General features: G+C 42.1%; 1 protein-coding gene across 8 annotated transcripts in view; it reads left to right on the top strand.

Moving 5' to 3' along the window:
• The window catches only part of TCP11L1 (t-complex 11 like 1), a 65,778-nt gene that overhangs the window by 12,219 nt on the left and 41,035 nt on the right, over positions 1–12,524 (top strand). For 7 of the 8 annotated variants that reach the window (XM_054511998.2, XM_064576698.1, XM_045893935.3 and 4 more), the window contains 4 exons: positions 3,641–3,773; positions 5,057–5,177; positions 6,442–6,662; positions 11,008–11,144. In XM_054511998.2, coding sequence (XP_054367973.1) covers positions 3,641–3,773; positions 5,057–5,177; positions 6,442–6,662; positions 11,008–11,144 — 612 coding nt within the window. The remainder of the gene's footprint in view (positions 1–3,640; positions 3,774–5,056; positions 5,178–6,441; positions 6,663–11,007; positions 11,145–12,524) is intronic. The other variant, XM_045893937.3, reaches the window with a different exon arrangement.

Below are 12,524 nucleotides of genomic sequence, written 5' to 3'. Positions count from 1 at the left end.
TACACTTCAACTGACACTATTTACACTTCAACTAAATTCTGACACTATTTACCCAGAGATAACATCAGATATTACAGGTGAAGGACTTAGTCCCACAGGAATACCCCGCTCCCCCCATCCCTCTGATTTGGACACCAGTCACAAGTCTAGGTTGTCGTCTCTGCTTCTGACCGGTCAGCTATAGACTGGAGATTCTAGTGACCCCTCCTTGGATTCTATTAATTTGCTAGAGTGGCTCACAGAACTCAGGGCAACACTGTTCACCGGTTTATTAAAAGGTAAATACAGATGAACCGCTAGATGAAGAGCTACATAGGGTGAAGTCTGGGAGGGTCCTAAGTGCAGGAGCTTCTGTCCCTATGGAGTTGGGGTGTATCACCCTCCCAGTATGGATGTGTTGGACAACCTGGGAGATCTCTGAACCCCCTACTATTGGGACTTTACAGAGGCTTCCTCATGTAGGCATGATTAATTATTAACTCCATTTCCAGCCCTTCTACCCTCTCTGGAGAACAGGACTGAAAAATCCAGCCTTCTAATCATGGCTTGGTCTTTCTGGTGACCAGCCCCATCCAGAAGCCATCCAGGAGCTCATTCAGAGTCACAACAGAACAAAACATGCTGCTTGTGCTTATCACTTAGGAATTAACAAGGGTTTTAGGAGCCTGGTGTTAATGAGCCCGGTCAAAAACCAAATATTAAAACTAGATGCTCCTAATGTTCTTATCACTTAGGAAATTAGAAGGATTTTAGGAGTCTTGTGCCAGGAACAGAGGGGCAGAAACCAAAATACATATTTTCTGTTATTTCACACTGATGATTAATGATGTTGAGTAGCTGTTCATGGCCTACTGGCCACTTGTGTATCTACTTTGGAGAAATGTCTGTTCAGATCTTTTGCCCGTTTTTTACTGGTTGTCGTCTATTTTTGAGTTATAAGAGTTCTTTCTAATTCCGGACAAGTCCTTTATCACATATGTGTTTTGCATATATTCTGTCCTATCTGGCATGCCTTTTCATTTTCTTGATAGGAATCTTTCACAGAATAAAAGTTTTAATTTTTTTTTTTTTTTTAAGATTTTATTTTATTTGACAGAGAGAGACAGCGAGAGAGGAAACACGAGCACGGGGAGTGGGGAGAGGGAGAAGCAGGCTTCCTGCTGAGGAGGGAGCCTGATGCAGGGCTCCATCCCAGGACTCTGGGATAATGACCTGAGCTGAAGGCAGGCGCTTAACGACTGAGCCACCCAGGCACCCAAAAGTTTTAAATTTTGATAAAGCATAATTTATCATCTTTTTTCTCTTATATGTTGAGTTTTTTTTTATCTTACTCTAAGAAATTTTACCTAATTCAAGGTAAAGATTTCACCTGTCTTTTCTCATAGGAGTTCTATAGTTTTAGCTCTTATATTTAGGTCTGTAGTCCATTTTTTTTTTTTTAAAGATTTTATTTATTTATTTGAGAGAGAGAGAGAATGAGAGACAGAGAGCATGAGAGGGAGGAGGGTCAGAGGGAGAAGCAGACCCCCTGCCGAGCAGGGAGCCCGATGCGGGACTTGATCCCGGGACTCCAGGATCATGACCTGAGCCGAAGGCAGTTGCTTAACCAACTGAGCCACCCAGGCGCCCCAGGTCTGTGGTCCATTTTGAGTTCCTTTTTACTTATATAAGGTAAGGGTTGAGGGTCATTCTTTTTTTTTTTTTTTTTAAGATTTTATTTATTTATTTGAGAGAGAGAATGAGAGAGACAGAGAGCACATGAGAGGGGGAAGGGTCAGAGGGAGAAGCAGGCTCCCTGCCGAGCAGGGAGCCCCATGAGGGACTCGATCCTGGGACTCCAGGATCATGACCTGAGCCGAAGGCAGTCGCTTAACCAACTGAGCCACCCAGGTGCCCGAGGGTCATTCTTTTATATACAGAGAACCAATTGTTCCAGCACTATTTAGTTAAACTGATCTTGCCTCATTGACCACATGTATGTGTATGTATGTGTGTATCAGTCTGTTTCTGGGTCCTCTCTTCTGTTCACTTGATCGATCTTCATGCCAAAAATACACTGTCTTGATTGTTGTAGCTTTAAAGTAACTCTTGAAATCAGTTAAAGTCTTTCAACTTTATTTTCTTCCACAATAGTTTTCATTTCTGTAGGTCCTGTGCATTTCCATGTAAATTTTAAAATCAGTTTGGCACTTTTTTTTTTAAAGATTTTATTTATTCATTTGAGAGAGAGAACACAGAGGGAGAGGAGAAGCAGGCTCCCTGCTGAGCAGGGAGCCCGATGCGGGGCTCGATCCCAGGACCCCGAGATCATGACCTGAGCCAAAGGCAGACACTCAACTGACTGAGCCACCCAGGTACCCCCAGTTTGGCATTTTCAACAAAAAAGCTTGCTGGAATTTTTACTGGGATTGCATTTTTCAATAGATTAATTTGGCAGAAATTGACATCTTAATAATATTGAAAATTTTGGGGCGCCTGGGTGGCTCAGTCGTTAAGCGTCTGCCTTCGGCCCAGGTCATGATCACAGGGTCTTGGGATCGAGCCCCGCATCGGGCTCCTTGCTCCGCAGGAAGCCTGCTTCTCCCTCTCCCACTCCCCCTGCTTGTGTTCCCTCTCTCGCTGTGTCTCTCTCTGTCAAATAAAATCTTAAAAAAAAAAAAAAATAATAATAATAATATTGAAAATTTTTATCTGGGCTTTGATTTTTGGATGTTCATTATATTTTACTAATATCCATGAAGCAAGATTTATTTATTTATTTATTTAGTATTTCCATTAATATTCTGTAGAAACATTGAGAAGAATTTATGTTGTTTCCAACTTCCCCTTATGTGACTGAATAAAGATTTTTACCAGACAGGATAGGACCAGCTCTTAGATTTGGTTCCCTTTTTTGGTGAGCAAAAGAAAAAAGTAAAAGAGGAAGGTAAATAATTTTTGACTAACCTAAGAAGATCTTTATAACTGTTAAACCCGTGCAAACCAGTGACATTATTTATTTCATTTTAAGCCTAGATCTTATCCCCCTCACATAAAATTAATATATCTTCTTAATGATCTTCTAGATCAGTGCTTTTCAAATTATGGTTTCAAAACATTTTTAGTATCATATACAATGTAGTAGCTTTAGAGTTTTTTGAATAGCACCTGGTGCCCTAAACTACTTGATGAGATTTTAATTTGGGGAGATTCATTCCTGGCACAGTATTAATGGTGGTGCAAAATGTAAACTGCTGATGGGAGCAAATGAGAAAATCCTAAATCTGGGGTCTCCTTTCTTAAATTTAGGATAGACAAAAAGCAAAGAGATTAGAAAACAACCCTCTGCTTCTTGGAAAATTTGATACTCTGTGACTTAAAAAGTTTACCTAAGTCTCAGTTTAATTTAATCATTTCCACGGACCAGCCTTGAGTAAAAAAACAGATATTTTGAATATTGGAAGTGGTCTCTGTTTTTAGGATTCTAGATTAAAATAAAAATGAAACAAGTACAATTCTGTTGTTTGAAATTGCTGGAGTATTTTCATAAACAGAGGCATAACCAAAATCATTAGCTGGTACCAGAACCACTGCCTTCTCCTCACTTTAATGGAAATTTTTATCTAGAGAAGCAAATCTCTTACCCTGGGTTTTGTTACAGCTAGTCCTCCTCGATTTGTGACAGTAGAAGAACTTCTAGAGACAGCGAAAGGAGTCACTAACATGGCTCTAGCCCATGAAATTGTAGTAAATGGAGACTTTCGGATTAAACCGGTTGAATTACCAGAAGACAGGTAAGGCGGTTACTGAGTTACCTTGTTTAGTGGAACTCTGCCATTTACCAGTTCTGGAAAGGTCTTCTCCGCTTGATGTCAGTATATTCAAATGTATTTTTTCCTTTTGTATGTTGGTGCTCAGAAAAACCCCACAGTACGTCTATACTTGGAATCACTCTTGGAAATGGATCTCAGGACCACTGATCATAAATAAAAGGTCTAGGAAGTCTCCTGTGGACATCTTTCATGTCAGCTTCTCCTTACTGCATAGGACTTAGCTGTCCTATCTTGTGTTTTCGTTGTATTGTTTCATTCATTTCTTGTAACTATCACATCGTACTATGGTTGTTGGTTTACTATGTTCTTCACCAGAGTGTAAACTCTACAAAAACGAAGATTATGTGTTATTTTCTATGTCCATAGCACCTGGCACATATCCTATTAAATCTAAAACTCTTGATTGTAAAGTGTACCTTTTAAAATGTATTGTCATAAGAAAGAAAAATCATTGCCCGTTACAATTGTAAAAGTGCCGTGATAAACACTGGGAGTCTGTTAGCCAAGGAGGAGGAATGGCTGCTGGGTTGCCAACCTATAGAGTCGCCCACATGAGCCTTCTATGACTTTACGGACATTTCTTCTATGTTCTGCAAAGACAGTACTTTTTCACATTAATCATGAAGAACTACTTTTTTTGCTCTCACAATATACTTTTTTTTTTTTTTAAGATTTTTATTTGTAAGTAGTTTCTACACCCAACGTGGGGCTCAAACTCTTAACCCTGATATCATGCTCTACTGACGAAGCCAGCCAGGCACCCCTAAAGACTGGTTTTAGTGAGCTGTTATATGTTAGTTTTACAGTTTGGTACCTAATTAAGCAAGTGTCTCATAGATCACATAGGAATAGGATATTTTCTGGAAAAAAGTCCTTCAGCCTATATACATGCTGAGTTGTTATCTTAAACTACTTAATCATAAATATCTTAAGAAACTTAATATCTTAAGAAAATTAAGAAAACAGCTCTGAACTTTTCAATATGCTTTTAATCATATGGCACTGTTATATGCTATTAATTGGCCCAATGTCATCTGTCCAATGAGTTGAAAATTATTCTGTCCAATGAGGTATTTATTGAAATAAATCACTAAACTTAAAATAAGGTATATCTGGGAAGTCTTTTCTTCATCCAAATTATTTTTAAAATTTCTCACCCTAAACCTATAGAATTTGTGCTTTTGAGAGTGATTTGAGGCTCAAATATTTTATTTATTTATTTTTCTTTTTTCATTTGTTTCCAGCTTGGAGAAGAGAGTAAAGGAGATTGTACATAAAGCTTTTTGGGATTGCTTGAGCATCCAGCTAAGTGAAGAGCCCCCGACATATGACCATGCCATCAAACTTGTTGGAGAAATCAAAGAGGTGAGGCAGAGAGCAAATTGTGGTGCTTTTCTGGCGTGTTAGGAGTATTTAACCTCTCTGTGTTACTGCACCAGAAGACTAAAGAAATAGAAGGATAAGCTAAAGTACTTGCTGAAATGTGGATTAAGACTATTTTTGGCTCAATGCCCTTTTAAAAATTTGAAACAAGCTATGATAACCTGAAGGTTTTATGTTTGTAAATGAAGGTATATATTTAAAGATTTATTTATTTAGAGAGAGAGAGCACACATGCAGGGTCAGGGTCAGAGGGAGGGAAGAAAGAATCCAGGCAGACTCTGCACTGAGTGTGGAGCCCAACATGGGGCTCAATCTCACGACCCAAATGACCCTGATTCGTGACCTGAGCTGAAACCAGGAGTTGGACACTTAACTGACTGAGCCACCCAGGTGCTCCTGAAGGTTTATATTTTTAGAAACAGAATTATTTAGAGAAAACAAAGGTTATTTTACAATATAGGTGATTTATAAAAATTTTAATAGGTGTGGATGTGTTCAATTTATAATGGACAAAAAGTGATTCAGTCTGTGGGATAGAGAAGGCGTTAAGTAGAAGTTAAGACTCTTTCTGCAAGTGCCTTTAGCGGTCGTATCAAAGAAGAAATGCATCCGTGAAAATTGGCATCTATGGTTGGCTCAGAGGCTCACATTAATTATGTTTTTTCTCACTTTTAACAGTTTATCTTTTATCTGGTTGACTGCTACATAAACCTTAAATGGAAGCTTAAATAGCTACTCTAAATGATTTGCAAACAGGCAGCTGGCTGGCTCAGTCAGTAGAGGGTGCGACTCTTGATCTCAGGGTTATGAGTTCGAGCCCCATGTGGGGCATAGAGCCTACTTTAAAAATAAATAAATGAGGGGCGCCTGGGTGGCTCAGTCATTAAGCGTCTGCCTTCGGCTCAGGTCATGATCCCAGGGTCCTGGGATCGAGCCCCGCATCGGGCTCCCTGCCCCGTGGGAAGCCTGCTTCTCCCCCTCCCCCTCCCCCTGCTTGTGTTCCCGTTCTCGCTGTGTCTCTCTCTGTCAAATAAATAAATAAAATCTTAAAAAAATAAAAAATAAATGATTTGTAAGCATGTTTTCTATAGACTGTTAAGAGATTAAAATATGTATCATAGTAGCAACTGTATTACAGTAACAATGGATAAGCCCTTATTTGGGTAATTATAAATTCCTTTGCATATAATAAAAAATGATGCCTGACTAAGAAACTTTGATTAAACTTGGCTGTGCTCTCTTGTAGACTCTCTTATCTTTCTTGCTGCCTGGTCACACTAGACTGAGAAACCAGATAACAGAAGTCTTGGATCTGGATCTGATAAAGCAAGAAGCAGAGAATGGAGCCTTAGACATTTCCAAGCTGGCAGAATTCATTATTGGCATGATGGGGACCCTGTGTGCACCTGCTCGAGATGAGGAAGTCAGGAAACTAAAGGACATTAAGGAAATAGTGCCCCTTTTCAGGTATGGGAATCATGTTAATCACCTTCAGGGTGCTTAAAATACAGAGCCTTTTCTCTTGTTCTTTTTAGATTTATTCATCTTAGAGTGGGGGGAGGGGGAGAGGGAGAGAGTCTCAAATAGACTCCCTGCTGAGCGTGGACACCAGGCTCAATCAGAGCCTATTTTCAGATTTGGACTTCAAGTGTAGATACTCATAAATTAAAAAAAAAAAAAAATTAAAAAGCAAACATTTTGTAAAATATAGAAAAGTAGAAAGAAGGAAAAACAATCACCCATAATTTTACCATCTAAAGGCAAAATCACTGTTAATCATGTTGATATTTTTTCTCCCTCAACATTTTATTTTGAAAAATTCCAAACTTACAAAAAAGTTGTAAAAAAGAAAACCCAAAAACAAAAAACCCGTGCAGTGAACACTCATGTCCTTTATACAGCTCTCCCAGGTTTTTTGTTTGTTTGTTTTAAAGATTTATTTATTTGAAAGAGAGAAAGGGAGTGTGGTGGAGAGGGAGAGAGCTCAGAGCCCAACGTGGGACTCAGTCTCACAACCCTGAGATCATGACCTGAGCCAAAATCAAGAGTCAGATGTCTAATTGAGCCACCCAGGAGCTTCCAGACATTATGACATTTTAGCCTTAAATGTTTCAGTAGGTGTCATATTAATAATATTAACTTCCTTTGGTCTTTTGGGTGTTTATTTTTAAACCTAATCGTAATCAAATTTATATAGTTTTTTTTTTTAAAGTAGGCTCCACACCTAGCGTGGGGCTTGTACTCATGACCCCAAGATCAAGAGTTGCATGCTGTACAGACTGAGCCAGCCAGGTGCCCTAAATTTATATAATTTTTATGATATTATTGACAAAGGATTGACATGATGCTGCCTGATAATTTGACTTTTGGTTAACTGCTTAGCTCTATTTTTCCTGTAAACAGATAAAGGTGTTAGGCCTCAAAATGCTACCATGCAACATTGCTTATGGGGAAAGTGACCTCGGATTGGTAAATTGCATCTGGACTAAAAGAAATGATAATGAACTATAAATGCTGGATGGGACACCACACGTTGGATGTCCTTTAGGGGAGTAGCTTTTATAACAGGTCATGCCCCTAGTGGAGACACTAGAAGCCGTGCCATAGAATTATTACAAAATATATTAGCACATGAGGCTTGTAAGCCAGGTGGTTCCCATGCATCTCTCTGCTCTTGGCTGTTACTGGAACTTGCTGAAGAGGAATGGTTAGTGCTGCCTTGTTGGCCGGCTGTGTGACTAGATGATGCCAGACCCGGGGCTTACGGTTGTCTCATGAGCCCAAGTGTTCAGTTGCCTCGAAGAGGTCCTCCTGGTGGGCATTGCAGGCCTGACTTTTTCTAGAAACATTATACCCTTAATCATTTCACTTTTTTTTTTTAATTGAAAGTGTCATTGATATAATTGTATATTCATGTGGAGTTGTAAGAAATAATATAGTACACTTTATCCAGTTTCCCCCAAAGCTAACATTTTGCAAACCTGTAGTGTATCGCAACTAGAATATTGACATTGATACAATCCAGTGACCTCACTTAGATTTCCAGTTTTACTTGAATGTGTTTTGTGTGTATGTATGTTAATTTTTATATAATTGTATCCCCTATGTAAGTTTGTGTATTCACCACTACATTCAAGGTCCTGGGCAGTACCAACCCCATAGGATCCCTTTTATGACCAACTTAGATTATTTATTTATTTTTTTTAAAGATTTTATTTATTTATTTGAGAGAGAGAATGAGATAGAGCGAGCATGAGAGGGGGGAGGGTCAGAGGGAGAAGCAGGCTCGCCGCTGAGCTGGGAGCCCGATGCGGGACTCGATCCTAGGACTCCAGGATCATGACCTGAGCCAAAGGCAGTCACTTAACGACTGAGCCACACAGGCACCCCTAAATATAAGTTCTTAAGTAGGATTACTATGTCAGAGGATAGGAACAGTTTTAAGACTCTCATTGCATGTTACCAAGTTGCTTTCCCAAAAGCTCCTTTCATTTTCAGCTTTTTTTTTTTTTTTTTTTAAGATTTTATTTATTTGAGAGCAAGAAAGAGCTGGCACAAGTTGCAGGAGGAGGGACCGAGGTAGAGGGAGAAGCAGGCTCCCCGCTGAGCAGGGAACCCTACTCGGGGCTCAATCCCAGGACACTGGGATCATGACCTGAGCCAAAGGCAGATGCTTAACCGACTGAGCCACCCAGGTGCCTCTTATTTTCCGCTTTCTTGATATCATTATATAAGTATTTGGTATATATAAAAATGTTCTGCATTGTGAAGTTAACCTCCGGGTTTAGAAAGCATTGAAAAGACCTCCCAGGGCGCCTGGGTGGCTCAGTTGGTTAAGCGACTGCCTTCAGCTCAGGTCATGATCCCAGGGTCCTGGGATCGAGTCCCACATCAGGCTCCTGGCTCAGCGGGGAGCCTGCTTCTCCCTCTGACCCTCTCCCCTCTCATGCTGTTTCTCTCCTGCTCACTCTCTAATAAATAAATAAATAAATAATCTTAAAAAAAAAAAAAAAAGAAAAGACCTCCCAAAAAGGGGCACCTGGCTGGTTCAGTCCGTAGAGCGTGTTACTCTTAAGCTTAGGGTCATGAGTTCAAACCCCATGTTGGGTGTGGAGATTACTTAAAAATCTTAAAAAGGGGTGCCTGGGTGGCTCAGTCATTAAGCATCTGCCTTCGGCTCAGGTCATGATCCCAGGGTCTTGGGATCGAGCCCCGCATTGGGCTCCCTGCTCTGCAGGAAGCCTGCTTCTCCCTCTCCCACAACCCCTGCTTGTGTTTCCTCTTTAGCTGTGTCTCTCTCTGTCAAATAAATAAAATCTTAAACAAACAAAAAATCTTAAACAAAAACAAACCTCTTAAAAATGGAGTTCATTCATGCAACAAGCTCTTACTGAGCATCTCTTATGTGCTGGGCATGGTGCTAGATGTTAGAAATAGTAAGAGCTCCTAATAAGGCCAAGTGAGGAGTTCCTAGGAAGTGAGTCCCCTGGGGAGAGAGCTTGCAGCAAACTCAACCTAAACTCAATTCCTACTGGGAGGAGACGGGCCTGGGGAACCCAGCGAAGTGGGAGTACGGACATTGTTGAAGGGGAGATGAAGGAATATGGCCCACGTTGTCAGACCCTCTGATTTCTCAGGAGAGCCTGGAAATGGAGGTCTTTAAAAACACTCTGTGAGCACGAACGTATTCGTGGGCTACTCTAGTCAGCGGCTGTCGGCGGGCAGTTTCCAGCAGTCACTGGTCTGCAGTAGGTGGATGTGGGGAATTGCTAAGGAGCGTTCAGAGGAGAGGCAGAATGTCCCTGGAGAAGTGGGCTGTCCCACGTACTTGGGAGGTGGACAGGATGTCAGCAGAGAGGCCATGAATTGTTCTCAGACTGTGTGTCTTTTCCATAATAAACTTACCCACACGTAAGGTCATTGTATCATACAGCGTTCAATCTGTCCCAGAGGGCGTCAGGGGACTCAGAGGACATTTGACCCTGTTCTTCCTTCCCTGTGGGGCCACACCCAAGCCTGTACCTTGGGTTCTCAGCCACCTCCTGCAAGTAGGTCACTTAGCAGCTCCCAGCCTCTGGAGACGAGGTGATGGTATGTGACAGGCAGGATTGAAGGCATCCTGAGCGTCGGGTCAGGTCTGCCCGTCGGGCACATTCGGAGTGTGAGCTTGCGGTTCTGCCACAAAACTAGAACAGAAAACGGGCCCAAAACTAAGAGCCTGGGGGAAGAGGAGGGGAGAGAGGAGAGTTCTTATTCTTTCTTCCCTAGGAAAGTGAATTAGCCTGTGGGAGAGTGGGGACCGGGTGGTCCGCTCTCTGCCCTTGACCTTGGATCCTGGTTGTCCTTCTCTGTGGCTGCCAGGAGGGCTGACCCCGTGCCAAGGAACGAGTTCTAGCCTAGACAGGCAGTGGGAGAGCTGTGTTTGCTTGGAGGTAGGGTGTGGAGGAGCAGGGACGGAAAGCAGCTTAAAAATTTGCAGTCTTTTTAATCTGTTATTTAAATTTTTGTGTTTTCTAAATTTTTCTTGTTTTTTTTTTTATGGTTATTTGTTACTGGTTTTTTATTAAGTAATCTTTATGCCCAATATGGGACTCAAACTCACAACCCCAGGGTCAAGAGTCCCATGCTCTCCCAGCTGAGCCAGCCAGGCGCCCCTTAAGTCTGTTTTTTTTAATCTACACGCTCTTGATTTTCCAACTTGCTGCCCTTTTTGAGATGAAAAGCCTCTCTCAAATCTGCTCCCCTCTTTCCTCTAAGACCGTGCTTCCTTGACACATGCCCAGTTCTAAATGCTTTTCTCCCCTTCTCTCAGGGCAATTTTTTCCATGTTGGACCTCATGAAAGTAGACATGGCGAACTTTGCCGTCACTAGCATTAGGCCGCATCTCATGCAGCAGTCTGTGGACTACGAAAGGAAGAAGTTTCAACAGCTTTTGGAGAAGCAGCCAAGTACGTCTAATGCTTTCTGGTGTCCTGCACTCTGTTCTTCCATTTCAGGGCTGTAGCAGGTTGCACAATGATACTGTTTGCAAAATAAAACTAAAATTTTGTATGGGAGTGTTCTGATTTCAAGACCGAAAAGCACAAGACTTTGAACTTGACAATTGACAAGCAAGAGAAACAGAAGTAGAATATAAGAAAAATGTAAAAGAACAAAGAAGTCCTAAATTAATAGGTTTTTAATGAGAACACCAGTTTGGGGTAAATTGTATGCTTGGCCTTGATTTTTAAAACACGACCGACTTCTTGGACTATTTAACTCACTTTCCCCTCTCTTGGAGGTACATGAAGAAATTTTACTTTGCCTCCGTTCTATATGCAGAAAATCTTCCTGGATTTTCTTCCTGGATACCCAGAAAAAGTCTCATTTCCATAAGCCTCTCCAACGATAGCAGGAGAACAGAGGACTATAGAATCCAAAACTGTGTTGCATTTCTAGGGTGCTTTTTTTCGGGGTGGGGGTTCTGCATCGACAGCTGATGTTCCTGGTAAATTACAGCCTTCGGATCCAATTTTTTTATTTATTTAAGATTTTATTTGAGAGCAAGAGAGAGCACGAGCGGGGGGTGGAGCAGAGGGAGAGGGAGAAGCAGGCTGTCCGCGGAGCAGGGAGCCCGATGCGGGGCTCGATCCCAGGACCCTGAGATAATGACCTGAGCCGAAGGCAGATGATCAACCAACTGACTCAGCCACCCAGGCGCCCCTGGATGGCTGCGAAATCTTCATTTATTATGAGTTCCATTTAGCCCCTAACTTGGGTGGTTAAAGAAGAAAATGGCAGTCTCTGGCTAGATTGTGTCGCCTGACCAGAATAGTTCATGCAGCGCCCGGAGCAGGTGTCCATCCAGCCGCAGACAGAGAAGGAGGGGTCAGGAAAGAGCAGAGCAGAAGAAACGATACCAAGAGAAGACTGGATGCTGTTCCCAGCACACACACACGGCGTGTGCCCAGGGCGGGTGCATGATTAGTATAATCCTCGCACCATAAGCCTACAAGGGGCGCACTATTTTTTTTTAACCCCTCTTTACAAATGTGGACATCAATTTTGAGAAATTTTTGACCAGAATGATTGACCACCCAGTTCACTTTCTCAGCCAGGGTTGTACTGCCCCTCGGGAGGCCTCCAGGCTGACCATCTTCCAGGCCGAAGAGTCTTAGTGTGAGAGTCGGGTGCTGGCAGCCAAGGGCCCAGTGAAGGAGCCACCGCTGCAGGTGCTGAGCCGGCCAGGCTCCCCCTCCCTCCTCACATGTACAAGCTGCCGGGCTACGGAGTGTGTCGCCTGCAGCAGGCTGCGGCGTTGGCACAGGGGCATCCTGCAGCCGTGTCCT

This window comes from Mirounga angustirostris, unplaced genomic scaffold, assembly GCF_029215605.1.
Source record: "Mirounga angustirostris isolate CCGP_5_RB_7025 unplaced genomic scaffold, mMirAng1.0.hap1 SCAF_13, whole genome shotgun sequence".
Taxonomy (NCBI): domain Eukaryota; kingdom Metazoa; phylum Chordata; class Mammalia; order Carnivora; family Phocidae; genus Mirounga; species Mirounga angustirostris.
Note: the sequence above shows the minus strand (reverse complement) of the source record. Positions and strands in the feature narration are given on the sequence as shown.